Source organism: Chenopodium quinoa, unplaced genomic scaffold (genome assembly GCF_001683475.1).
Source record: "Chenopodium quinoa cultivar QQ74 unplaced genomic scaffold, ASM168347v1, whole genome shotgun sequence".
NCBI lineage: Eukaryota > Viridiplantae > Streptophyta > Magnoliopsida > Caryophyllales > Amaranthaceae > Chenopodium > Chenopodium quinoa.
In genome coordinates, this window is record NW_018744988.1 from 1,162,083 (window position 1) to 1,188,454 (window position 26,372).

Here is a 26,372-nt window from a genome sequence, read left to right on the forward strand (position 1 = left end):
ATAGTGAGCAAATAGAAGATCCTTGAAGGTTCTTCACGGCGTCCAGCTGTCTAAGGAACAATTCTTGTTCATATACACAGGACCCAGTTATAATGCTACCAAATTCAACTCCTAAAAAGAGCTAATTATTCTTACTCTAGATTTTCCTATTTTATACAAGTACAATTATTCCAAATTTCAAAGCATACTTATATTCTTTAATACGGACAATCAATATTATTATGCGTGTCTCTAGAACTATTGAGCATTCAATGGTATTTAATCATCATTCATGCTACTGCTCTTTTAATTATTAAAAAAAATGCTTAAATAATTCATATAAAAAAGAATAAGGTAATGAGAATGTCTCCTATATGAAATACTAAATCCACGAGTTGCTTTTTCCTAGTTTTGGTAGAAGTTTTCATTTGAAATCTTAAATTATATGGTTTCTAAAACTTCTTATCATAAAAAAATATAAACATATATTCTAATTATTACTATTTTTGGCTCTTTACAGCTAAAATCCGGAATTTTCCACGTATATATTGTGTGTACATCTTATCATTTTGTTGTCTCTTTACAACTATTAATAGAGTATTGCGTATCAATTATACAATGCATGCATGTGTGTTTTGCATCTAATTTATAGGACTTGTAGAGAATGTGTGACACTTATGATTCATTAGAAATGATTAAACGGAAGTGAATATATTCTTAGTTTTTTAATTGTACTTTTTCCTTTCTAAGAAATAATTTGATTCATTGAAACACGTCATACAACATCTGCAGAGAAATATTCAAATCTCACTAATGACAAGTATCATAATAATTCATTAAACCACATTTGCATGTCTATATTAAATAATAATAAGGGGTTTTGAGAAGTGAAATATTGCTTGCTTCCCAAGTTTTCATACCCAATACATTCAAGTATTCAACCTACTTCATTCCCATATACAAGTACAGATTATACTCGTCCCCTTTACATCATTTCTACTCATTCCAATTTCCACTAATTCATTGCCATGTGTAAAATGAGGCAATGATCCCTACAAAATATAATTTGCAATTTCTCCATTATGCCCGTATACCCCACACGGTTACATCCAATCGGGTAAGATATTGATTTTTTTTTTTTTTTCATTTTTTTTCCTAAAAAACCATATTTGGTACTAATCACTAATCAATAAAAAATAAAATATAAATTAAAAAAAATTAAAAACAAGATAAACCCACCCCATTACTTAGTACTACTTAATTCTAATTTAATTTAATGAATACAAAATGAACAAAAGAAAATGGAGGGTTTAATTTATTGATATTCATTTGCATGCCTTTTATTATAATAACTATGAGAAAGTGAGGGATTTAGAATTGAAATTAAAAAAAGGTTAGCTTGCTTCTCATGTTTCCATACAAAAGAAATAAATCCAACACATTACATTTCATTCCAAATACAGATTGATTACTAAATTAAAATAATCTCGAATTATTCTTATACTCACTTTGGACTTCACTAATACTCCGCTCTTGTTCCCACTAATTCATTGCCATGTGTAAAATCAACTAATGAATTAAAAAAAAAATATGTTGAGCCCTACATTTCAATAAAAACAACCAAAAAAATAAAAATTTGAGCCCTACAAAACAATTTGTAAATTTATTTGTTATGTCCATATTCCCCCACACGGTCTCACCCAATACTAAAAGTTACAAATTGAAATCATTTTTTGCCTTTTTGATATAGTCATATATAACACTTGGTACTAATATAACCACCAATCAAATAAAATTACTATTTAAAATCTAAGTAAAACCCACCCCACTAGTTACTAGTTTACAAGATACAACTAATTAAACATAATTTGATTTGTTGAACCCTCCTCAAAAGGCACCGTCCTTTAATGTTTGGGCTCACTTAGCGTGTGTGACGCACATTATCCGCTATGAGGCGGCATCTTTGATCACCTCCCTTACCACATTTTCGGGTTGTTGACTAATGCCCACAACACAACCTTCCCTTATACCGTATACCTCTCATGTTTATTTAGTTGACACGTTTTTTTTAATTCATGTAAACTAATATATACTCCGTAAATTTTATCATTAGTATTTTTAATTAATTATCATTCTAATAAGCAAAAATAATTTAATTTTTGAGATAAATATCTAACAAGACTTTTATGATTATATTTTGCATTACATTTATTACAAAACACAGTTAAAAAAAGTGTGTAAATAGTATTAAAGTCAAATTATATCAGCTAAAATGAATTGGAGAAAGTTTTTTTTTTTTCTAAATTTCATATAGTACTACTCCAACTCCACCAGTCACTTTTATGGTTAACGTTTGAAAACTTTGACTATGAAAATATAATATAATATAATAATGATCATAACCATATCATGTGGAATGTTATTAAATTCGTCTTCATTTTTTAAGAAATTTTACTCAATTTACATTGAATATGTACATGGTTACAGATGTGTAATGTAGAACCGAGAAAATCAAAGTGTAACAATAAAAAAGAGACGGATAAAATACTAAACTAAGCAATACCCCCCATGCATTAGATGTACTAGTATGGTAATTTGATATCCAGCTGTTTCACCTCAATTTCACACGACGAAACTTCCAAGGCACAACCTCGCCACTAGACTTGTACGTAGTCAACCATACACTCGCTCTAACAACTTCACCAGCCGCCCCTCTTACTACTACGCCTATAAATTCCCTACTTCTTCCATTCTACTCATCACTCAAACATCTTTCATTTCATCAATTCCTTTTACCATCAAATATAAAGCAAGTTACAAAAATATTGTACTAGTCATTACTTTTAAGTATGGGTGTTGTTGCTCTTGTTCATGTTCTCGTAGTTGCCTCATTCGTTGCAACAGCTTTGTGTGCTGGTAATTTTAACCAGGATTTCGACATCACTTTTGGTGATGGTCGTGCTAAAATCGTAAACAATGGTCAACTCCTTACACTTTCTCTTGATAAATCCTCTGGCTCTGGATTTCGCTCTAAGAACGAGTACCTCTTTGGTAAAATCGATTTGAAAATTAAACTCGTCCCTAGGAACTCTGCTGGTACTGTTACTACCTATTACGTAAGTTTCTTTCCATACTCCAATAGTCCCTTTTGTAACAATTGTATCTCCACCCAACAATTACTTAGCTTATTGAGTTATTGATGTTGTGTATTTCTTGTATGTATTTACAGTTATCATCCGAAGGACCTAACCACGATGAGATAGATTTCGAGTTTTTGGGTAATGTCACCGGTCAACCTTACACCCTCCACACCAACGTTTTCGCCCAAGGGAAAGGTGGCCGGGAACAACAATTCCGCCTTTGGTTTGATCCTACCGCCGATTTTCACACCTATTCCATTCTTTGGAACCCCCAAAGGATCATGTAAGTTCCAAAAAAAAAAATACTTTTAATTTGTTACCTATGGTAACAGTAACACCACGTGACAATTTTATTTTAACATTATGCGTTACATTTAATTTCAGATTTACAGTCGATAATACACCAATCAGAGAGTTCAGAAACTGGGAATCCATTGGAGTCCCATTCCCTAAGAGCCAACCAATGAGGGTGTACTCGAGTCTATGGGACGCCGAGGATTGGGCTACACAAGGTGGACGAGTTAAGACAGATTGGTCCAAGGCACCATTTACAGCTTCCTACAGAAACTTCAATGCTAATGCTTGTATTATGTCCAATGGTAAATCTTCTTGTAGTGGCTCGAACCGTGGTTCCTCTTCTTCCTGGATGAACCAACAACTCGATTCCACGAGCCAGCAAAGGCTACGATGGGTGCAGAAGAATTACATGATTTACAACTATTGCACCGATTTTAAAAGGTTTCCTCAAGGTCTTCCTAAAGAATGTAGCTCCACCAAATAAGTTGTACTCCTACTTAATACGTAGTAATTCTTTTTAAAAGTGTAATTTATCTATAATGATTTGTTTTTGTAAGAAATTTCATGTGTAAAATTCATCAATATTCATTTATATATTAATGTAATGAAGCAGATTTCATGCAATAGAAAATTGAAATTAAATTATTTTATTTCTAGTAAATTTTCAAATTTTAACTTTTCTAAATTTTTATTGCATTTTTCGCTGTTGTATATTAAGTGTTTGTATTTTAGAAATTATCTATTGCCGTTGTTATAGGAGACTATGGGAGTGAAGGAGGGTAACATACTCCGTCAAACATATAAGACATTATTTCAACTTAACACCTATGAAATTGAAGTTAGACAGATATCTCGAAAAGACGCTTTTACCCTTAGTTGTCTGTGAGAAAGTACGAAATTAACCCCATAAGATACATTTCACGTTTATCAAGAAGAGAAACATGAAATTACCTGTTGTTATGTACTCTGTACTTTGTAAATAATTTCATTGGGGACTAACTACTATCTAGATTTCAGTATTTAGGGTCAATTGACCATATTGGTATAAAAGTTAACACCCTTATGACAGATTGGTATAAAAGTTATTGCCGGCGACATATTGGTATAAAAATTAACATGTGGCGACATATTAGTATATAAGTTAACAAATTGCGACATTTACCCCTATTTTCTCGTCGGAGGATATGCGTATGATACACGCGCTTAATTTTAGTGCTAATAACTTTTATTTGACATTTTGTATTTTGTACTTTTCTCTACTTTTTATATTAATTTAAAAAAATTATGAAGTAAAAATCCAAAAAAAAAAAAAAAAGTTAGAAAGCCCAAAAGTGATGAGAAAGAAGCTAGGGGAAAACGAATAGGAAAGCTTGAGCAAAGGGATATAAGCTTGAATGTATTGAGGGCGTTGGTCATTGAAGCATCACAAGGGTAGATTCTTCTTCTTTTTTTTTTTTTTTTTAAAAAACACTCATATATATATATTTTCTTATTATATTGTTGATTTACAAAGTTGTGGGTATAATTAAACAAATGAAGTAATAATGAAAGTTAGTGTCTACTAGTAATTGGTTTTGAAATTAAATAACTAATATTGAGATTTTGTTTATTGTTTATTAGGTCTTTGGGGTTTTATCGTTTGATTGATTTATCAAAGTTATTGTATTGGAAGGGAAGAGGGAAAAATTGTTATTTGGTGCTGAATAAATATATTATGATAATAAATAAGATTGCAAAAGTAATTAAAACAAATTTTTGAAGTATACAACACGCTCTTTCATCCGAAGAAAAAATAGGGGTAAATGTCACAATTTGTTAATTTATATACCAATATGTCGCCACATGTTAATTTTTATACCAAAATATCGCCGGCAACTTATATACCAATATGTCATAAGGGTGTTAACTTATATACCAATATGGTCAATTATATGTAACGGACTATTCAACGAACCTACGTATAAAACTCATATTAGCGAAAGATTTGGCCACATACAGTCAAGACTAATTTATAATTTTATCCCAAAATTAATTGTGAATAGCTACAAATTTAAATCTACAATAATAGCAGCAGATGAGTACAAGTTATTCTCAAATGTGCGTCAACTAATCACATCTCTCACATGAATGACGTGAGTGTTACAATTTGAAGAGTTCAAGACTAGACTTCTTCCAACCGAGGTCTCCTAACTAAGACAATTAATAAGATTAGGCAGACAAACTAAACTCCAAATTATTGGCAACCTTTATTGACTATATTTTTCTCTAGAATTACACGATAAGTCGATAAGTCTCATCCAAACTTTAACTAAAACCAATTGACAATTAAGTACGCGAAATCTCATTTTAACTTTATATAAACCTTCATGGGTAGCTTATGTTTTTTCTTACCTTATATCCTTTCTTAAAGAAATGTGTTCGAAGAAACATGTATACAACTATACAATGCATAGACAACTACTTTGCGTTTCAATAAGTTGATTGTTGAACAAAAAGTAAGATAAGCAAGTTGTTAACGATTTTACATAAAATTAGTAGTTGTATATTAACCAATTAGCCGTTCACGGTTTATTTAATTAACTTGACAAAATTAAAGTGCAGCAAATGGCAAAACAAGTAGCTGCAATATAATTAGCAGACATAAACAAGTACTGTAATCCATAATACGGCGCTATTTGGATTAAGTGGAAGGAATTAAGAAGCACTCAAACTTACTTTTGGTAGCTTTTCATAAACAATATTTGTATTTTAAATTGCCAACCTCTTTGCAAAATTTTAATATACCATAATAATATAATATACATGCATGCAAAGTGGAGTTTGTAGGGGGAGGATTCCTTATTTTGTGCACAAATGCAATAGTGGGTCCATATTAGTTATTTCTCAAACTTTAACGTCATATCCACGGATCACAATCACTAATAATTTGACCTGTTTAGTAAGTGATAATAAATATTTGTGTTTGTTAAATTATAATATCATATCACAATACATTCCTATCTCAATAGTGTTAAAAATAATAAACTTATGTATAACATTGCAACGGAGATTATAAGTTAAATCGATAAAATTCATTATATGCAATCCTTTTCAATTATTGTATGATGTATTATGTGTTTTCTCAATATTATTATTAAGCTCCTTTACTACTCATTACCCGATCCTTAATGATTTTTATTTTATTTTTTTTTATTTTTTGGAGACAAATTAGAAGAATGATATTAAGTGGTAAACTAGTACTCCCTCCGTCCTAAAAGAACGACCCATTTGGCCAAAACTTTGTTCCAAAAAGAATGACCCATTTGCATTAAAACACCACCAATTTGCAACAATATTTGCGCAAAATTAGATTCCCTATATAAAAATTTTATTTTCCATGTTATTTTATTACTTTCTCTCTCTATTTTTTTTACAAACCCCATGTAAATTTATCTTTCCAATATACTTTCACTTCTTTTTACTTAACTTCCTTAATACCCGCGTAATCAACCCAAATAGGTCGTTCTTTTTGGGACGGAGGGAGTAATGAAAATGTATGAAGAAATGCTCATTTTTAGAGGTGGAGAAGCATGATAATAATCAATAATATCATGAATATTATTCTCTTGGAAAATAAAAATTCATCATAATTTCAGCTCCTATTTTATTCAATTTCAAAAGTCATTATAATATTAGTGCTTCATTGAAAGAAAACAGCTGTTTCATCATAATTTGAACCTTCCTAAATCCTAATCCTAATCCATATCCATAATACTGTAGTGAAGAAGTAATTAACAAGTCTTTGTCAAACTACCAACTTCACCAGTCGCCCTGATCATTACTTGTCTCATGCTACAACCCCATCAAACAGGTATCTAATTATTATAGTTAATTAACATATTACTTGACATCATTAGCTCTCTATGGCTATAAGCCGCTGTGATTGGTTAATGGAAAGTCAATTGCGCATATAAGATATACAACAGTTGCATAAGATATTCAATTTCTTATTGTCACCGACAATTTCTTCCAAAAGTTCGACCTCACTTGGCATGATGGTCATGCCTTAGATTCTAAACAGTAGCCATTTTCTCCGCTCCCCCTTGACAATGACTCCGGCTAAGGTTTCCAATGTAAGGACTAGTTACTCTGAGTAAAGATTGACATTCAAATCAAGCTTGTCCCAGTGAACAATCGATCTCTGGTTCGACCCTACTCATGGATTCCAAACCTATTCTGTTCTCGGAATCCTCACTAATTTAATTCATGTAACCAATATACTTTGTATACAATTCATAATCACAAATCACACAATACAGCCTTATTTATAGTATGAATTACAAAGACAAGAAAATCAGGTGTCATGAAAAGTTATATATGATCATAATTGTTTGGGATTCTTGCCTTGCTGTTGGATTGTTGTTATCTTTAAGAAAGGGAATTTGTTAGATTCCGAGTTCTTATTCTGATTGGTGATGTGGTGAATTCATCAGAGGATTTAAGAACTCAGAATCTAACAGGTTCTCTTTCCCGAGCTAGGCAACGAGGATATACTCAATCCCTAGGATGCTGGACCAAGCTAAGGTTCCATTTACAGCTTCTTACACACTTTAATGCCAATGCATGTGTTCGGCCCAACGGCAGATCTCCATGCCATGGGTCTGGCTCAACATCTGCCTGGATGAACCAACAGCTCAATATCACAAGTCAGCCAAAAGGCCGCCACAGTGAACAAAATTTTCACACATTCTCTCAGAATCTTCCTAAGGATTGACAATTACCAATTACAGTTCCGAGCTTTTTGAGCTACTTTGTGACATTGTGCTGTTTAGCTAGTGTAATGTATTCATTTTTGTACTAATCACACATACATAAGTAAAAAAGTAGGTATAATTGTAATGTTTTGTATTCATACTGTATTGAACTTCTGCCAGAACAAATAGTCATCCTGAAGTCCTGAACTCTAGCAAGCTGAAAGAGTGAAAGACTAATATCGTACACAATCCAAAGTAACACAATATACTCCACCAGCTTAATTGGGTTTTGCAAGAAATCATAATGAAATGTGCATCCTTGTTCATGTAAAGTCTACCAGGCCACAGATTGAACAGGGATCTTCAAGTTCGAGTTCAGATAGGGAAAAGTCAAAAAACGCGATCCTGATACTTGATGATGCAGACACTACAATAATAACACATAATCAAGAAACTACGCGTGTGGAGCAACATTAACCAAGTTCCTAATCAATATCTTACTATTTTAACAGTTTTTGCAATTGCATCATTGTATACTTATAATTTATTACTTTTGTTTAATTTAAAAAATAAATATGACCCATCAGTTTAGAATTGACATAGATAAGTTCATGGAAGAAGAGTTGAAGGTAGCCACAATACTATGTGAGTGATGATGGTGCACTAATTACACTAACACTAAAGACACTGAGATGCGAGGACATATGTGGAGGACTAATTAACATTTTTTTTTTCTTAATCATTACTCTCACATTGTAATTCCTAATCACTAAAATTAAAAAAGGATCATGCTACTACAACCACCAACAAAACTAAAACAAATGAACCTTAAAATGCACCACTATAGTAAAGCCTTTCACACCATCAACAGTTGATGGAAAAAATGCCAACAATCATTCATTCGCGACTACCGGCTACCACACAATTTTCTATATTGAAACCTACATATAAAATCGTATTGGACACCGAATTGACCACATACACGACTACTCAAAGTTCTATCCTAAAACCAATTAAAGCAGCTCCAATTTATTCTCCTTCCATGAGCGACAACACACATGGATTTACTCTCATCACTCCTCACTTGTGACTGAAGAGAATCATTACATACTTGCAACTCGAAGAGTTCAGAAATAGACTTCCTTCCGCCTGAGGTTTTAAATGTAGCCAATAGTATTAGGCAGCTAAACAAATCTTCAAATCCTTTTCCTTTTGCTAACCAATGGGACATTTCTCTCCTAAGGACAACAAATCTTTAGTGGCTTTGAAACCATTTTTTAACCTTCAACGGGCCTACACATACAACCTTAGTCCAATTCGAGCTTTAAACTAAACCAATTGACAATAAGAGAAATCTCACACTAACAACTTATATACTATACTCTATCTCAACTTATTCAATTTGCTAATTGAAGTCAGATGTGGTTTCATCAATCCAACCTTCATGAGCAGCTAACATGTTTTTCTCTAGCAACCAATCTGCCTGCTAGTGGACAAGATAAACTTGTCGCATCAACGCATCCTAAACTTACCTTCTTTCCATACCTTAAAAAATTAGTACAAGTAAACATAAAAGTCTAGCATACACAACTTTAGATTAAGGGTCAATATAAGTCAGATTAGGATTTCAATTGTAAATGTAAAATATATTTTCATATGAAATATATTAAGCAACATGTTAGTAGGACAGAGAAGCAGCATGATATAGCAAGTGGTTAACAATTTTACTAGAAGTTAGTGGTTGTACATTAACCAATAGAAGTTCAAGGTTTATTTTACTCATTTAAATTTAAGTGTAGCAAATTGCTTGCAATTTGCTGCAATAGTAGTTCTAAACAAATAAATTAACAGACATAAACAATCAATCCATAATAAGGGGCTGTTTGGTTCAAGTGGAAGGAATTAAGAATACTATACTTAGTTCTAACCACCAAAAATTTACTTTCGGATAACTAATCAAATTGCCAACCTCTTTGGCTCCTAGCAAAAAGTTAATATATCAAACATAATAGAGGATCTATGTCCGTTGTTTGACAAAGTTAAACCACTAATCTCTACTCTCCAACAGCCTGTTTAGTAGATGATAATAAACGATAGTAAAGATAATAAACTTGCATGTAATTTTGCAAGAGAAGTTGTATGTTAAAGTTGCAATCCTCTCCTCAAAATGTTTTTTTACTACCTATAAATCTTCATTACTACTCATTACCCTTTAGAAGAATAAGATATAGAGGTAATGAAATTTATGAAGAAATACACATAGTTAGAGGTGGAGAACATTATCATAGGGTTTTTCTTGTAAAATTAAATATAAATTCATTATAATTGCCGCCTACCAATAGATCATTTAAAGGCTTAAGCTCATACCATACAGCACTAGCAAGAATACACTACTTAGCTCAAGTATTAAAAATATACTACCAATGGGTTTGTAGCAAGCTTCTTCCTCAAAAACACCGTCCTTTTCACCTTAGGTTCACTAGCTATGTGCAATAACAGAATATCCACCAGGGTGCCACCTGGCAGCACCTTTTTCAAATCCGCTACATCAAGAAGACAATTTGACTGATGACCACCACAACCTCTTCTTTTGTTTTATCTATTTCATAAGTTACAGTAGCATTAGTGCTTCATAACAGATAACAGCTGTTTCATCGTTATAATTTCAACCTTACTAACTATAATCCCAATACCTATCAGTAATAATAGTAATTAACAAGTCATTGTCTTTCTACCAACTTCACCAGCCGCCCTAATCATCGTTTGCCATCTCCTGCATATAAATATCCTTGCCTCATGCACACCACAAACCCATCAAGCAAGTATCTTCATCTAAAAAATATATTGCTTACTATCATTAGCTCACAATGGCTGCTGCCACTACTATTTTTCTCATCAAAGTCCTCATGTTTGTGTATTTAACTGCACTGGCTTCTACTGCTAGCAATTTCTACCAGAACTTTGACCTCACTTGGGGTGATGGTCGTGCCAAAATTCTAAACAACGGCCAGCTCCTCAAGCTCTCCCTTGACAAAGCCTCTGGCTCTGGTTTCCAATCTAAGAACCAATATCTTTTTGGGAAGATTGACATGAAAATCAAGCTTGTCCCAGGGAACTCTGCTGGCACTGTGACTGCCTATTACGTAAGTCTCACTCATGTCATTCATCATCCCTTGATAAAATGATTACCATCTCATATTAAAACGAAGTTATTATTGCCCTGCCAGTGCTGGCTATTGACCACTGAGCCAGGCCAGGCTGCAGTTTTGGGAACTAGAACCAGCCCACGAAGCAATCAAACTGGGCTGGTTCCAGTTGAATGAGAGGGCTAGAACTTTGCCAAAACCAAAATAAAAAAATGGCTTTAACTTAAACGGGCCAACTGGTTTGGGCAAATTCAACTGGGCTGCTAGTTGAGAATTAACCCACATCCCATGTACTTGAATTGGCCCACTAGCCACCTCTACCCCCTACAATCTATCAAATTTGTTCACGTTCTTCTATTTGTATTTTTACAGTTATCTTCCCAAGGACCTACCCATGATGAGGTAGACCTTGAATTTCTAGGCAACGTCACCGGTCAGCCTTATACACTCCACACAAACGTTTTCACTCAAGGGAAAGGTGGTCGAGAGCAACAATTCCGTCTCTGGTTTGACCCAACTACCGACTTCCACACCTATTCCATCCTCTGGAATCCCCAAAGAATCATGTAAGTCAACAATATATCTAATTTATACACATAAAATTCCTAAGACTATTTGTAGTTCTGAAATTTAAGGACGCGTAAAATAACATGTACAGAAATGGGAAGGGGTATATACAGTAATAAAGGATCATAATAGTTTAGGTTGCTTACCTTTCTATTGTTTGGCCTCAGATTTTCTGTGGATGGTACACCCATCAGAGAATTTAAGAACATGGAATCTATTGGAGTCCCATTTCCAAAGAGCCAGGCCATGAGGATATACTCAAGCCTCTGGGATGCCGAAGACTGGGCAACACAAGGTGGCCGGATCAAGACAGACTGGACCAAGGCTCCGTTTACAGCTTATTACAGAAACTTCAATGCCAATGCATGCGTTTGGTCCAACGGCAGATCTTCATGCCATGGATCCGGCTCAACATTTGCTTGGATGAACCAAGAGTTAGATACCACAGGTCAGCAGAGGCTGCAATGAGTGCAGAAAAGCTTCAGGATTTACAATTACTGCACTGATACACAAAGGTTCCCTCAGGGTCTTCCCAAGGAATGCACAGTTACCAATTAAAGTTCACAGCTTGGTAAAATACTCGGTACTTTGCACATTTAGCTGGTGTAGTTTTTCTGTGTGTTTGTTTTTGTACAAAATGTCTCACACATAAGAAATAGGTTTTTATATATATACTGATGGGTAATACTATTTTGTAACATACAATAATGAATGTTGTAACAGCTCTGTATAAGAAATTAGATTATTTTCAAACAAAGTATCTCAAATGTCAGAATTTTTAAGAGCAAAAAACTCAAAAAGTAACTTGATGTCTGCATATTAGTGGGCAAAAATCAACTTTGCAAGTATATGATGCCCAAGGAAAATTAAGGAAAAGCACAACTTATGAGCACTTACAAATTTACAATACAACGTTGCTGGAGCAGCAAACAGAGTCATCCATAATGAGAGAGTTGATTGGCTGTTCAATGAAGATTTCTCCCAAGAATTATTGAACTCACTGCAAGCTGACAGGCTAATACTATACGTGAGCCAAATAAACTGAAATGAATTTCATTTACCACCAATCCACCACAATAAGCTTGACAATCTAGAACTGCTTATTTATTTATTTTTATTCAAACTCCGAGTTGGCCAAAAAATAGAAGTTTGATGTTATTACAATTTATACTGATGGTATTAATATTTCTATACAAGCAAAAAAAATGATAAAAAGATGTACAAGATAATGAAAATTCAGGATGATACAGGAAAACATCCTGCATATTAATCATATAGCCATGCATGGATACCATTACTGATAGCAATGCAGTACTTGTAATGTATTTTGTGCATTGACACCTTGGACATGCAGAATTACAGACAATTGCAGAAATCAACAAGCTTAATTGGGTTTTGTAGCAGATATCATAACGAATAGCCCATTCCGTGTGCACCTAAAGTCCACTAGGCCACAGGTTGTGCAGAGATCTTCAAGCTCACGTTCAGAGAGGAAAACACGTGACCCTGATATTTGCTGCAGATACTACAATAATAACACATAAATCACAAAAGTATGAGATTGGACCAACATTACCCTAATCTATAAAAAGTATGGAATACTACAATAATACCACATAAATCACAAAAGTATGAGAGTGGACCAATATTACCCTAATCTATAAAAAGTATGGAATACTAGTAGCTAAGTAGGATTAATTCTAGAATTTATCACTGCAAAGATAAGTCATTTACCTCACGAAAATTACTTCTAAACGGCACCAGCGAAAAAGGGCCATCTGCTATGGTAGTCGTGGCAACAAATACACCCCCAGGTCTTAATATTCGACTTATTTCAGCAACCTAGACATTAGTTAACACAAAAAGTGATAATTTGATTGTAAGTAAAGGAATTAAGAGACTACTTGTCTGCATAAGTAACAAATTGCATATCCATCAATGCATGGTACAATCTAAGCAAAGACAAGAAAACATAAGCAAGTTGGTGAAGGTAGTGAAATTACTCCACATGCATCTCCCCCCCCCCCCACCCCCTTTTATTTTTTTTTATTTTACAAAGAGTGAGAAAAAAAATGAAAAATGGGACAAGTTAATGGACCGCACTCTACCAGAGAAGAAAATGAAGGAAATAGATTGAATAAATAGCTAAAATGACTTGACGTAATCCGCACTTTATAGAACTAGCTGAATATCAGCAGCGGTGTAAGATATTAAGCAACACGAGTCAAATCAAATGAATTCAGATCCCCATGTACAGCAATATTTGTAGCAAGTATCCTAGCGCCATAAAGGATAAACTTAGAAAATATGTAATTGATTTACAGAGCTTAAAGGCCAAGTAAATAATTATAAAAGGTATATATAAAGAATCAAGCCTTTACAAAACTAAGCTACATTAGGAAATTCAAGTTATCTCAACATCAGAATAGAGTTTGATGGTAACAATGATGATATTACAGAGGATCTCTGATCTGCTATATCAACATCAGAATAGAGTTTGAAGGATTACAATGATGATATAACAGAGGATCTCTGATCAATTATATGTTCATCAAAAACTCCTGAATACGTATTTGTGTAATTTTTTTACACCTGCATATGTATTTATGTAATATTGATGGTATCTAAGTCTGTGTACTATAAACCTAAACATGCAGGATAAAAAGAACAAAAATTACATAACAAGTCGCGCGGTAAGCTGTTACATGCAGGATAAAGATCCTCAGTAAAAAAAATACACTTACAGCAGAGGAAGGTGAGGGCCAACAATGTAATGCAGCACCAGCGTGCACAGCATCAATGGAGCCAGAAACAAATGGAAGCCTGGAGATATCAGCTCTGACCAAAAGTAACTTCCTGTTGAGAAACAGAATTATGAATCAGATCATGTCAAAATAAGTCGTCAAAAGAATTTGCTATCAAGTTTGAACTTCAACTGATCTCAAATATGGGAAATCCTACTCTTTGGGGAAGCCTGGATCCTCTTTAACAAATTCATAGCATTGCTGTAACATTGCTTCTGAATAGTCAAGAGCAACAACTCGAGAAAACAGTCCACTCTTCGCAAAAAGCCTTGAAAACAATCCACTTCCACAGCTAGCGTCAACAATATTTCCACCAAAAACAGGTTTAAAGTATTCTTTTGCCATTTCAAACTGCAATCAAGAACAATATACTGAATCCATAAATAAGGCATTCATTATGCTTTCACCAATAGTATAACAGACTACTTTGTAGAGAAAAGAAATAAATAAGACACTATGGCATGGCAAGTGTTGCCTATATCAAAAACTTGCAAAGCTAATAATATGGATGGAAAAAAATAAATACATCTAGTTGTGTGAGATGAAGACAAAGAACGGAAAATAAAAAAACAGAAAATTGATAAGATCACCTCTCTATCAGGGCCGGGGTAACCACCAAGCCCAAAATTTTGGCGCCAGCCTCTCTCATACAGAAATGACATGGCAGGGGTGCTGTACAAAGAAATAATTCGTTTATATGATGCCTGCATCTAAAAACAAAACCTCAAAGTTGTACTAAGCACAATTTCAAGTTTTTCAACATTTGCAGCACCTGAAAAACTCTGTCACTAGAGGCATTGATTCAACATAGTCCTTAGCCCCGCTTGATGCAGTGAGATTAAAAATGGGACCATTTGCATAGTAAGTCTTCTTACTGGTGTTACAATATAAGGTAGTGCCTTGAGCAGTGTCTCTGCAATATATTTAACTCATCTAAGTCAAACCATAATTTAGCTATAAGTACACCAGAGTCCAGACCATGTTCTTCAGAGATAGGGTTGCATAGCTATAATAAGCAAGAATATAAGTATATAACTTACACTGACAAAGTAGAATCACCACTCCATGTTAAGGGTTCATAACAGATTGGACAACCTAAAATACTTTCGTTAGTATCAGATTTCTGGTCAGTTGTGACAAGTTCCTGAAAGTAATCCACAAAATAGAAAGGCACAATAAAATGAGGATCATAATTCACAAATCCCATAAAGGGCAGGAAATCCTGAGAAATTAATCAAAAATTCTTAAAATCTACACTACGAATGTGTAAGTGTAATTCAATTTCGCACAAATACTTGTATCTCTCAACTCCTACTTCAATCACCAATCCTATATTTTAGTCACTCTCTCTATTTCTTCATAGATAAGCCCATGTCGAAGGAGAGTTTGCCCACATATAAGCCTAGCATGGCTACAGCCTAAAACCAATTGATGATAGGTAAGTAACCACTCATTAATTCATTATCATATGTTAGTAATAATGCCTCTAACAATGCGGGACAACTGGTCCTACCCATCTCACACGTAGGTTATTTTCCAAGAACTTAATTATTAGGGAGTAACTAAATTATTTTCCATATCAAATTCCACTCCTATAACATTAATTAGAACAGAAAAAATACTAGTATTAGGGAGTAGCTAAAACATATTTACAAAAAACACATTTAGAGCATGTTTGGTATGAGTTTTTTTAGAATTGGAAATGGATTCGATTAAAACATTACCGTTACTAAATTTTTGGTTGGAAAGCCAGGGTAACAATAGGTAATGGTTTCCACCCATTTATTACCTCTCTAAAACCTAAGCTAACAATTACCCTTACTCTCCTCAAACAAAAGTAAAGGGAAATAGGTTTAAGTAATTCCTTTCTATGATTAAACCAAACAAATGAAAAGGTAAGAGTTAAATGATTATTTTCCTCTTTCTTATTTGTTTCCTTTTTTCTCCATTTCTATTATTCATACCCAACACCCCCTTGGTTGTGTCGAAGTGCAAATTTCAGTCCCATAACATTAATTAGGATGGAAAGGAACTTCCTAGCCACTCCCTCCATCTTTAATGATATGTTATTGGAAAAGCCTTCATAAAGACAAATACTAATTGTGGCTCATTTGAAGTCTAGAGTCGCATTTCAATCACTACTCCTTCGCTTTATTTATTTATTTATTTATTTAAGGGAACTCCTTGCTCTATTTAATTAACAAACTTCCCCTAAACCTCATTTTGTTTAATTAATGACACTTTATTTTTTGGAAACATTCTTATGTCTCTCTTTTGTTCCCGCTATGGCACTACTACATTTTAAATTATTTCTCTCTCTTCATGGTTCCCACTCCTACTCCCTTCGTCCCTTATTAACAGTCCCTTTTCAATGTACTTTTACTAATTTTTATTTATGTTTATTAATTTATGTGAAAATTGTCCATTTGCGACTATCAAAAACGGACAGAGGGAGTACTTTTTTAGCGCTCCATATATACGGAGTATAAATTTCCTATCTCACATCCTAATACTCGTATCTAATTCTCCAACAAACCACCCTACCTACACGAGGGAGTATCTACTAATAACCATTCGTTTTAAGCTTCCCAAATTAATCATGACTAAATTATTTGTTCTCTTTACCTTTTTTTTTTTTTTTTTGAGGGCATTTGTTCTCTTTACCTTATTCCCACCAATTTCTGGAAAAATGAGTCCAAATGAGAGTTCATAAATTCAAAAAAGATAAATTTATGAAAAATAAGGCAACCCATTTCAATTTACAGATAAAAAATTTCTGCAATTAACTAGAAACAGTACATTTTCTTTTAATCAACAAAACCCAGTACAGCTATATACTCCATAATTAAAAATACTCAATCTCCACATTTTATTTACATAAATTCACTATAATAAACAAAACCTAATTTACACACTCAAAAACTTAATTATTCAAAAAAAAAAAAAAAAAAAAAAAAAACACCAACAACAACAATTCAGTGAATTTACACTCCAAAGGACAGACATAAAGCAATAATGTTCAGAAATACGATTATAATTAACCAAAAAATCAGAAACTGAAATTAATTAAGAAAATGAGGGATTCAAACCGGCGTCGTTTCGATGACAGCAGCAGAAGAAGCTTGAAGCTTAAGCGTCGGGATTCTCGGGAAAGTTAACCGGACAGGCGAATGGGAGGTAAAATTGAGATAATTACGGCGGTAATTTTGCAGTTGACTTCTGCTAAAATTAGGAGCCAAACTGTTTGTAATGCTCGACATTTTTTTTAATTTTTTTCTGCTATTTTTGTGAGGAAAATGATTCAATTTCAATTTCAATTTCAGATAAAAATGTTCATTTTCAATTTGAAATTATATAAGGGTTTTTTTTATTTTTCATCTCATAATTTATAATTTTGACGTGTATGATTAAGTACCTGTTATTGAAAAACACTAGAATGTCTTCTTTTTTTTCTTTTTTTTTTCTTTTTTTTTTTTTGTTTCAACCTTTTTTTTTTTTTTGACAAAGGATAAAGACAGAAAAAACTACAACACTGTACTATTAAAGCAAATAAAAAAGATAGCAGCTTCTCCTGCAATTAGGTGGGCCCGGTGAACACGTTGCCTGTCAGCCTTGTAGATCTCGCAATGTTGGAAGGTAGAGCCTAAACGTTGTATCTGCTGTAGTAGCCAAAGAATACAAATATCCCCCCGGCCATTGCCCCGCAAGAGGGAAACAAGATTATAAGAACCCGTAAAAAGTCGGGGCGATCGAATGTGACGGTCTGAAGCCCACTGTAGGGCATACAAACAAGCTAAGGCTTCCGAATGAAGGGAGGAAGCGCAAATTCCGAAATTACTCCCGCCAATAATCCTGTCATCCAGCGGATCGGCATTATCAATACACCACCCCATACCTGCATGCCGAGTGTCCTTGTACCATGCCCCGTCTATCTGAATCTGAACGAAGAGAGAGGGTGTATGAGAAGCCCCTAACTGGGCCATATGAAACCCTGGCGGGGGCAAACCCTCAGGAATAGTGGAAGATGGGGGGAATTGTCGTAGTAGTATACATATCCATAAAGAGGGTATGAGATTGCATGACGTTTAAAACGTGCAACCCAACTGACTGTGTAACAGGCATATTCGGGTTAAAAATCCTTTTATTCCTGAATAGCCACAGTGCCCAAAGTGTGCCCACAAAGGTACTAATGTTGGAACTAGAAATTCCATCATGACTAATGAAAAGTCGGATATAATATTGGATCCAATCTGAAATAGAAAGGTAACCATGAACTTGTGAGTGGATATCCAAACATCCACCCCTCCATGCTGCTTTTGCAACTCTGCACTCCCTAAACAAATGGTTGAGGTCCTCAATCTGTGCACCACACAGGGCACATGAAACGTCTTGAATTGGAACCCCCCGACGAAGAAGTTCTGACTTAACCGCTAAACCATTATGAAGTACCTTCATAAGAATAATTTCCATTTTGGTTGAGTTGAAAGTTGTTGTAGTAACATTGCGTAACCCGCCTTGACCGTATAATTACCCGAGACAGTCGACGACCAGTAGCGGAAGTCCGATTCATCCACATTTGGAGCTTCCATAGAAAGAATTGCAGAAGCGTCCGGGACCTGAAAATACTGTTGTACTTTATCCACATCCCAAGACAGAGTCTGGGGATGAATAAAGAAATTTACTGTGCAGTCACTTGAATTGTGTAGTAGGATTACTGGTTTGAATTCAGGATTAGTACCATCGACCCAATTAGAATGCCCTGCCAGAATGTTTTTCCCATTCCCAACTTTCCAGCTACAACCGTTAGAAAGCAAGGCATTGGCATGAAGGAGACCTCTAAGGCCGTAGGAATTCCATCCCGAAAAGCGGCGGGCAGGAGACGGAGTAGAAGCTAAGAAGTGAGCACGGGAAGTATAAAGTCGGGAAACAAGAAGTTGGGGGTTGTTAACAAATCTCCAAACCTGCTTCATAAGAACGGCTTTATTTAAAGTAGAGATGCAGCGAATACCCAACCCTCCCATACCCCGAGGGAGGTGCATCCTATCTTTGCCAACCCATTGCATACCCCGAGTCCCCGAGTGGGACCAGAAGAATTTTAACAGAAGGCCATCAATTTTCCCGGCAACCGAAAGTGGAACTTCAAAGCAGGAAAGAAGGTGAGAAGCCATAGCGTCCAGGATGGAGTTAATGAAAATTATTTTTTGCGGTTGAGAAAGACGGACAGCGTTGAGTGTCGTAATCCGCGCAACAATTTTATCTACCAGAAATTGGAAACAAACCCTCTTCTTCCCAATGAAATCAATAGGCGACCCTAGATGGTGGCCAAGCACGTGAACAGAAGTCATTCTGAAAATAGTTTTAAATTCATCTTGCGCTCGAGGAGGAGTGTTGGGACTGAATTTGAGCAAAGACTTGTTAAGGTTGAGCTCCTGTCCAGAGACTTTTGAAAAACGCTGGATGACCTGGAGGATACTAGTGCACGATGAAGAAGTTGCCTTGAAGAAGACCATTACATCATCAGCGAAAAATAAATGAGAGATAACCGGACTACCCCTAGAGATTTTAATCCCCTGGAAATGGCGCAAATCCTGGCCTAAGTGAAGCATTCTGGAAAGAATATCCATGCAGAAGAGGAAGAGGTAAGGTGATAACGGATCCCCTTGACGAAGACCACAATTATGCCTAAAGGCTTCAGAAGTACTATCGTTGACGAGAGATTTATAGGAGACTGTCGAGATACACTGATGAACCATGTGAAGCCATCGCGCAGGGAACCCATAGGCTTGAAGAACTTGTAGGAGAAAAGACCAGTGAACTCTGTCATATGCCTTGCTCATATCAATTTTGAGCGCAGCGAGGCAAGTAGCACCCGTTTTAGCAAAGTTAATCTTCTCCAACAATTTGTGAGACATTAGGATGTTGTCTGACATAAGTCGTCCCTGAACAAAGGCATGTTGAGAATCAGAAATGAGACCAGACAAATAAGGACATATCCAGGCATCTAAGCACTTAGAAGCACACTTGTAGATTGTATTGCAGAGGCTAATAGGACGGAGATGAGTAACCTCTGTAGGCGAGGCAATCTTAGGAATCATGACAAGAAGGGATTGATTCCATTCCTTAAGAAGGAAACCCGTATGGAAGAAACTTTTAACAGCTGCAATGACTTAATCCCCAATCATATGCCAATGAAGCTTAAAAAATTCTGCGGTAACATCGTCAGGACCTGTGGACTTATAGTTCCCCAAATCAAACATTGTTGCCTGTATTTCCACTGCATTAAAGGGGCGTTCTAGATTATTAACCTGGGAAGAAGTAAGTGAAGGAAGATGCAGTTCCTGAAGGACAATATCAATCTCCGAATCATAAATTGGAAGAGCATCGCACTTAAAAGTTTTCTTCAGAGAATGGACAACAATTCGTTGAACCTCTTGTTGACCAAATTTTAACAGGCCGTCCTCATCCAGCAATAAGGAAATGTAATTCTTCTTTTGCCGGCACTTAACCTTCGAGAAAAGGAGTTTAGTAGAGCACTCCCCATTAAGGATCCAGTCCTTTTTACATCGTTGCTTCCAGAACTGTAGTTGTAACAATATATTTTCTTTCGAAGTAACTATATTGGACAAATAAGCAGAAGCATCTGAGACAGATTGAATTGCCTCCCCTTCCACTGAGAGCGCTTCACTGAAATTCTTCCAATCCACCCCCCAGAACTTCTTATTATTAAGGCACCAACTCCTTATTTGAACTCGTACAAAATCGAGCTTTTTAGAGAGAGAGAAAATGGGTGATCCAATGTTTGGCTTTTGCCAAGTGTGAGTAACAAAATCATGGATCTGTTGAAAATTGAGACACCAATTGTCTAATTGATAAGGCATGTTGATAAGAGCGGTCTAGCCATTGTAGAATGAGTTGATCCCTGTAGGGAATAATTTCAAGCCTTTAAAATCCCACTAGCTTGAACCCCACTGTGATCATACACTAAAGTACGGTGGCGTCCAAAAGGGAAGAAGATAGAGCAAAAGAGTCGCCAACAAGTTTTTAAGGAACTTGTAAACCGCTCACGAGGTGAAGGTTACACCCCTTAACGATCCAAGAGATCGTCAACTCCATAAGGTCATGAACCAAATAAGGGTTCGGGGATGAAGGTACAAATCCAACCTAAAAGAGATTGAATCTGCCCTAATAATAGGCCACTACTTTATTCTGATCGTATTCATGTGCGCTTTCTGACTAACATGCAATCAATTGGATTAACCCTAAACCTGTTTAATCTATGTTGGTTGAATTTAATGCACAAATAAACTATTATGGGCGATCACTTGAAATTATAATCACAATTAACCTAACAAGATTATTAATTATCTTATCAAGCGTGATTGCAAATACCAATTCCCTTTAACCTGCAATAAAAGGTGATCAAGCAATAACAATATACAATAATATGCATATCAAGCAACATAATAAATAATCATCATCAATCATAATCATAAATATTAGAAAGAACATAGGAAGCATCATACTTTTAATCATATTTGATATTAAAAACACCCTAGACATGATACTAGGAATAAAACAATTAAATTAAATAATTGAAAGAGAGATTTGGGACCAAACCCTCAGAAATTAAAACCTTTCACGTCTAGGGTGAAGGCAACTTCGAATATGGCTAGGTGTATCAAGATCTTGTGAATGCGGAATTTTGTATGAAAAAGCAAGAAAGAAAGAATGCTAAAAGATTAATGTTATTGAGAATTGATGAAAGAAAGATGATGAATAAAGAGAATTGGAGAATGTTGATGATTGTTGTAGATTGTTGTAGATTGTAGATTGTAGATTGTAGATTGTAGATGAATCAATGAAAACAGAGTTTTCTGATACGATATTTATAAAGAAAATCGGCTAAAAATGATAATTTATCAAAACAGAGCCTGAAGATCACAGAACCAAATTGGCGCCAGCCCTGGCTCATTGGCGCCAGGACCAGTGGCTAGCGCCAGGCGCATTTGGCTGGCGTCTGGCGCCAATCCTGGTTCCAGGCGCCAAGGCCTGGGGTTGGACCCCAAACCGGCTTTTAACGCGTTTTCGAAATTCTGATAAAATTCCCGTACTGGAAGATGAAATAATATAATTTCAGTCGAAAATGCTATTTGATCTAATTAAAACTCTAAAGAATCCTAATTGAATTAAGAATGATAAGACCTTCTAGAATGTTCTAGGAGACCAAAACCATTCCTAATTACATTAGGAATGATAAATCATATTAGACCCTCCCCTAGATCATTGGGCCGTATTTAAAACTCAAACCGGGCCCAGTTTAGTAAATTGGCCATAACTTCCTCAATATTCATCGGAATTGGGCTTATAATATATCGTTGGAAAGGTCTTTGCAAGCCCCATCCAACTACACCACTATTGGACCCATATCATGGACCAACCAAACTGGATCGGCTGTTTTCTTAAAATAAAGTTTTCAAAAACAGAGAGAAGAGAAAAGAAAAGAAATAAAACTTTCCGCAACACCAGACCTTTCCACACTTTCGTTTCATTCGATTATGATTCGACGTGAAAGGTACTCATCACTGGGTTTGGTTTTGGGGAGACACAAATGGGTGTCTACAGAAGCCCCCACTTTGACTGAGTTTGGAGAAACGTAAGTTTCGAAAAATGAAAGTCAAAGTATCGATAGGGACGGAGAATGATTCAGAACGTTCTGCGATCCTAAATCAATCTTGTAACGCCGATACCTGCAAAACAATGTTAGTTAAACAGATAAAAGAGTTAAGAAACGCGTATCTTGCACCGTCGAGCACACGTCTCTAAAAGTAACCGATTTGTTTTGATGACCTCCTGCAAGCTAGAGAATGTCATCCCGCTTGAAAACCGCTACGCCTTGTAACTGCTTCCAAATTAGAAGATTGCTTCGCCTGAAACTATCCTCTCCGCTGTGATAATATTCCACGTCCAAGGGAATATCATCGAAAATTATTTCTCTTGAAATAATTCTCATCCGCTTTATGATCACATTCCATGCCTTAGGAACTATGATCGAAGACAATTTCGCCCGATATTACCTTCAGTTGTTTGTGACAACTTTCCACAAGCTAGGGAATGATGTCGAAGACATCTTCTCCTGAAGTCATCCTCATTTGATGCGATAATCTCCCAAAGGAAAATACCGAAGATCCACGCCCGTCGATCTTTAAAAGTTCGCCTGAACTTTGCTTTTTTCTATGCCTGTACGTCGGCGTTCTTTGCTCTTGAACCTGTATGTCGGTGCCTTTTGCTAATGAACCTGTATGTCGGTGCCTTTTGCTAATGAGCCAATGCTTAGGCGCTTTAAGCTTAGTGAGACGATCTTTTCATCAGGTCGATCACTTCATGTAATCAAGCCGATTATCTAATCATGTCAAATTTCTTAGAGGGGCTAACTGGCGTACCAAAGAACCCAAAATATATTGCAGAAGGCTAGCACAACCCCAGAAGGTGGCTGGCTGCTTTGGCGTCGCTGAAAATCGATCAGCGCCAGTTTTTCAAATTAGCGCCATGCGCTGAAATTGGCGTCTGGCGCCAAGCACATAATGTGACGCCAACCTAGGGACTGGCGCCAGCACGGGATTCACTTTAAATTCCCGTTTCAGTTCATTTCTTGCTCTGGTTTGTTGCGAACGCTGCTCGAAAGAAGTCGAAACTTCAATTGATCGTTTCTCATTCATTTCTCAACCGAATTCGCTCAAATTTGTTGCAAATCAAAGCTCTTTTCATCCATATTCCCGATCTATGTAAGTTTCCTTCCAACTCACACCAGTTTTTATGAATTATTGGCCTATTCATTCACGAATTTCATGAAAATTCGAAACTTATAATGCTTAATTTGCTCTATTTATCAATTTTTATGCCATGAAATTGCTTGTTTATGTTTGTATATTTCCTTGGGAGTAATTTAAGACTTGTTTGACTCAATTTGGCGAAGAAATGAGCAATCCGCCATTGTTGGACCTCCTAAGGTCGTGAAAAACAATGTGGCTTGTTCTTGATGTTTTTGCTAGCAATTCTTGTTCAATTTGTCACAATAATCACTATAGGGTTGCAAGAAATTGTTTGATTGCTTGAAAAATGCTTATCATGCTCAATTCGAATTTGTGCTCTGCTTTAGTACTACGTACTCTGTTTTTTGCGAACATAGTATCATGCGGCCAGCCAAACCTTTAGATACTATAGAACCTTGATTTATGATGATTATGCACAATGTAGCATGGCTAGACAACGAGGCTCCGGTTCACGGTCCCGAAACACTAGACGGGAGCATGAGCCCGTGGAGGACGACACTACACCTTCCACTTCGCTTGGTCAGTTCCCAGAGTGGAATGAGCAGACCTTGTTCTTTGCCCCTGTCCACCACATTTCTGAGAGGGTGATACGGGGAACCGAACCGGGAAGGACACGACATCACGGCTCTGGCTGCGATGGTCTCGGAGATTTGTATAGGATGCATATCGCCAGAGATCGAGAGACAAGACTCCTATGGGAGTCTTGCGGGTTGGTTGCCCTGTTTGAGACCTCCGAGGCTATGGTCGCCTCCAGCGGGGGTCATCACGTATTACGTGCTCTGGTGGAGTTCTTTTGGGACACCACCAACACATTTCATTTTCCATGGGGTGAGATGATGGTCACTCCTACAGACTTCAGTCTCATCACAGGACTGGAGTTCTCTTCTGTGCCGCTGCCATTCGACGGCGGTATCGACGTCTTTTCTCCAGAGGTCGAGGAACTACTGGGGCCTATTGCTGTTCGGGCCCGATCTGAGGTCAAGACGACTCAGTTTAGTGCTAGAGGGATTCGCCGCTCGACGCTGGCAACGACTCTTGATGACGATGCGACCACCCGAGAGCAGCGGGTGCGCATCTTCGTGCTGATGTTATTGTCAGGGACATTCTCCCCTGATAGGGGTAGTAGGGCATTGTTTTACTATCTTCCTGCTGTTCGCAATCTCCGGCGGATCGGGACTTATGACTGGGCCAGCTTGGCCTATACTGACTTCGTTCGCGCACTGAGGGACTCGTGTCGCCACCGGTCTCTTAGGACAAATGTCGCTTTGTCCGCTTTCTGGAAAGTTGTAGAAGTAAACATTATTCCCTATAAAATTTAGCCCTATATGTTTAATTAGCATTTACTCATGCTTTAGCCTTTTGTTGATCTAGTTCTATGAATACTTTCCTTCCATTGCGCCGGCGAGACCATCGCCGAGGGGGTATCCAGTGAGCGCCTCTTGGGGCGGCCACCATGTAGACCTGTCTACTGCACGTGTCTGGAGTCAGATCATCTCGGTATGATTTCTGGTGCTTATCTTGCTCTTCTGCGATGTTTTATACACGTTCTTACTCGATTGGTATTTTTATAAGGACCTGAGGTAGTATACCGGCCATGGGGTGGTTGGACAGTCCCTGGATTAGCCGCACAGTACTCTGCTGAGCGCCGTTACTTTCTGGGGACTTACGAGCAGTTGCGTATTTAGGAGAGAGTGTTGCTAGACAGCACTCTTCCGATGTCTCTGTCGTTCCTGCTCCTCCACCACGCCACATGTTCGACGAGAGAGAGTTGTCGAGCATGGCTGAGGAGCCTGGTTCTCTTTGGCGGTCCCATGTGATCCTTGGGCAGAGTTATGCTAAGGAGCTAGTTCCTTTGTTAGCTCCAGCCCCCGTGCCG

General features: G+C 36.4%; 4 protein-coding genes across 4 annotated transcripts; 2 read left to right on the forward strand and 2 right to left on the reverse strand.

Moving 5' to 3' along the window:
- Window positions 1–2,714: 2,714 nt before the first annotated feature.
- LOC110706566 (probable xyloglucan endotransglucosylase/hydrolase protein 23) lies at window positions 2,715–4,053 on the forward strand. The gene is made up of 3 exons (XM_021884495.1): window positions 2,715–3,095; window positions 3,209–3,402; window positions 3,504–4,053. The coding sequence occupies exons 1-3, from the start codon at window positions 2,829–2,831 to the stop codon at window positions 3,898–3,900; spliced, it is 858 nt and encodes a 285-aa protein (XP_021740187.1). The 5' UTR covers window positions 2,715–2,828; the 3' UTR covers window positions 3,901–4,053.
- Window positions 4,054–10,951: 6,898 nt separating this feature from the next.
- LOC110706568 (probable xyloglucan endotransglucosylase/hydrolase protein 23) lies at window positions 10,952–12,644 on the forward strand. The gene is made up of 3 exons (XM_021884497.1): window positions 10,952–11,292; window positions 11,668–11,861; window positions 12,030–12,644. Exons 1-3 carry the CDS (start codon window positions 11,017–11,019, stop codon window positions 12,328–12,330), a joined length of 771 nt encoding a protein of 256 aa, XP_021740189.1. The 5' UTR covers window positions 10,952–11,016; the 3' UTR covers window positions 12,331–12,644.
- A 300-nt stretch (window positions 12,645–12,944) lies between these two features.
- Window positions 12,945–18,148, reverse strand: LOC110706567 (uncharacterized methyltransferase At1g78140, chloroplastic-like). Its single transcript, XM_021884496.1, has 8 exons — window positions 17,756–18,148; window positions 15,707–15,810; window positions 15,439–15,579; window positions 15,257–15,338; window positions 14,824–15,017; window positions 14,607–14,718; window positions 13,597–13,704; window positions 12,945–13,387 (listed from the first exon to the last, which is right to left on the reverse strand). Exons 1-8 carry the CDS (start codon window positions 17,924–17,926, stop codon window positions 13,247–13,249), a joined length of 1,053 nt encoding a protein of 350 aa, XP_021740188.1. The 5' UTR covers window positions 17,927–18,148; the 3' UTR covers window positions 12,945–13,246.
- A 2,685-nt stretch (window positions 18,149–20,833) lies between these two features.
- LOC110706509 lies at window positions 20,834–21,544 on the reverse strand. The gene has a single exon (XM_021884426.1). It carries the CDS (start codon window positions 21,542–21,544, stop codon window positions 20,834–20,836), a length of 711 nt encoding a protein of 236 aa, XP_021740118.1.
- Window positions 21,545–26,372: the final 4,828 nt, after the last annotated feature.

What these genes read in the sequence shown, in the direction of transcription:
- LOC110706566 (XM_021884495.1), top strand. Translation starts at nt 2,829, where the DNA reads ATGGGTGTTGTTGCTCTTGTTCATGTTCTCGTAGTTGCCTCATTCGTT. An exon ending in GTACTGTTACTACCTATTAC is followed by an intron (nt 3,096 to 3,208) that starts GTAAGTTTCTTT and finishes ATGTATTTACAG; the next exon opens with TTATCATCCGAAGGACCTAA. An exon ending in TGGAACCCCCAAAGGATCAT is followed by an intron (nt 3,403 to 3,503) that starts GTAAGTTCCAAA and finishes ATTTAATTTCAG; the next exon opens with ATTTACAGTCGATAATACAC.
- LOC110706568 (XM_021884497.1), top strand. Translation starts at nt 11,017, where the DNA reads ATGGCTGCTGCCACTACTATTTTTCTCATCAAAGTCCTCATGTTTGTG. An exon ending in GCACTGTGACTGCCTATTAC is followed by an intron (nt 11,293 to 11,667) that starts GTAAGTCTCACT and finishes GTATTTTTACAG; the next exon opens with TTATCTTCCCAAGGACCTAC. An exon ending in TGGAATCCCCAAAGAATCAT is followed by an intron (nt 11,862 to 12,029) that starts GTAAGTCAACAA and finishes GTTTGGCCTCAG; the next exon opens with ATTTTCTGTGGATGGTACAC.
- LOC110706567 (XM_021884496.1), bottom strand. Translation starts at nt 17,926, where the DNA reads ATGTCGAGCATTACAAACAGTTTGGCTCCTAATTTTAGCAGAAGTCAA. An exon ending in CTGTCATCGAAACGACGCCG is followed by an intron (nt 15,811 to 17,755) that starts GTTTGAATCCCT and finishes GATTACTTTCAG; the next exon opens with GAACTTGTCACAACTGACCA. An exon ending in TTAGAAGTAATTTTCGTGAG is followed by an intron (nt 13,388 to 13,596) that starts GTAAATGACTTA and finishes TTATTATTGTAG; the next exon opens with TATCTGCAGCAAATATCAGG.
- LOC110706509 (XM_021884426.1), bottom strand. Translation starts at nt 21,544, where the DNA reads ATGCCTTATCAATTAGACAATTGGTGTCTCAATTTTCAACAGATCCAT.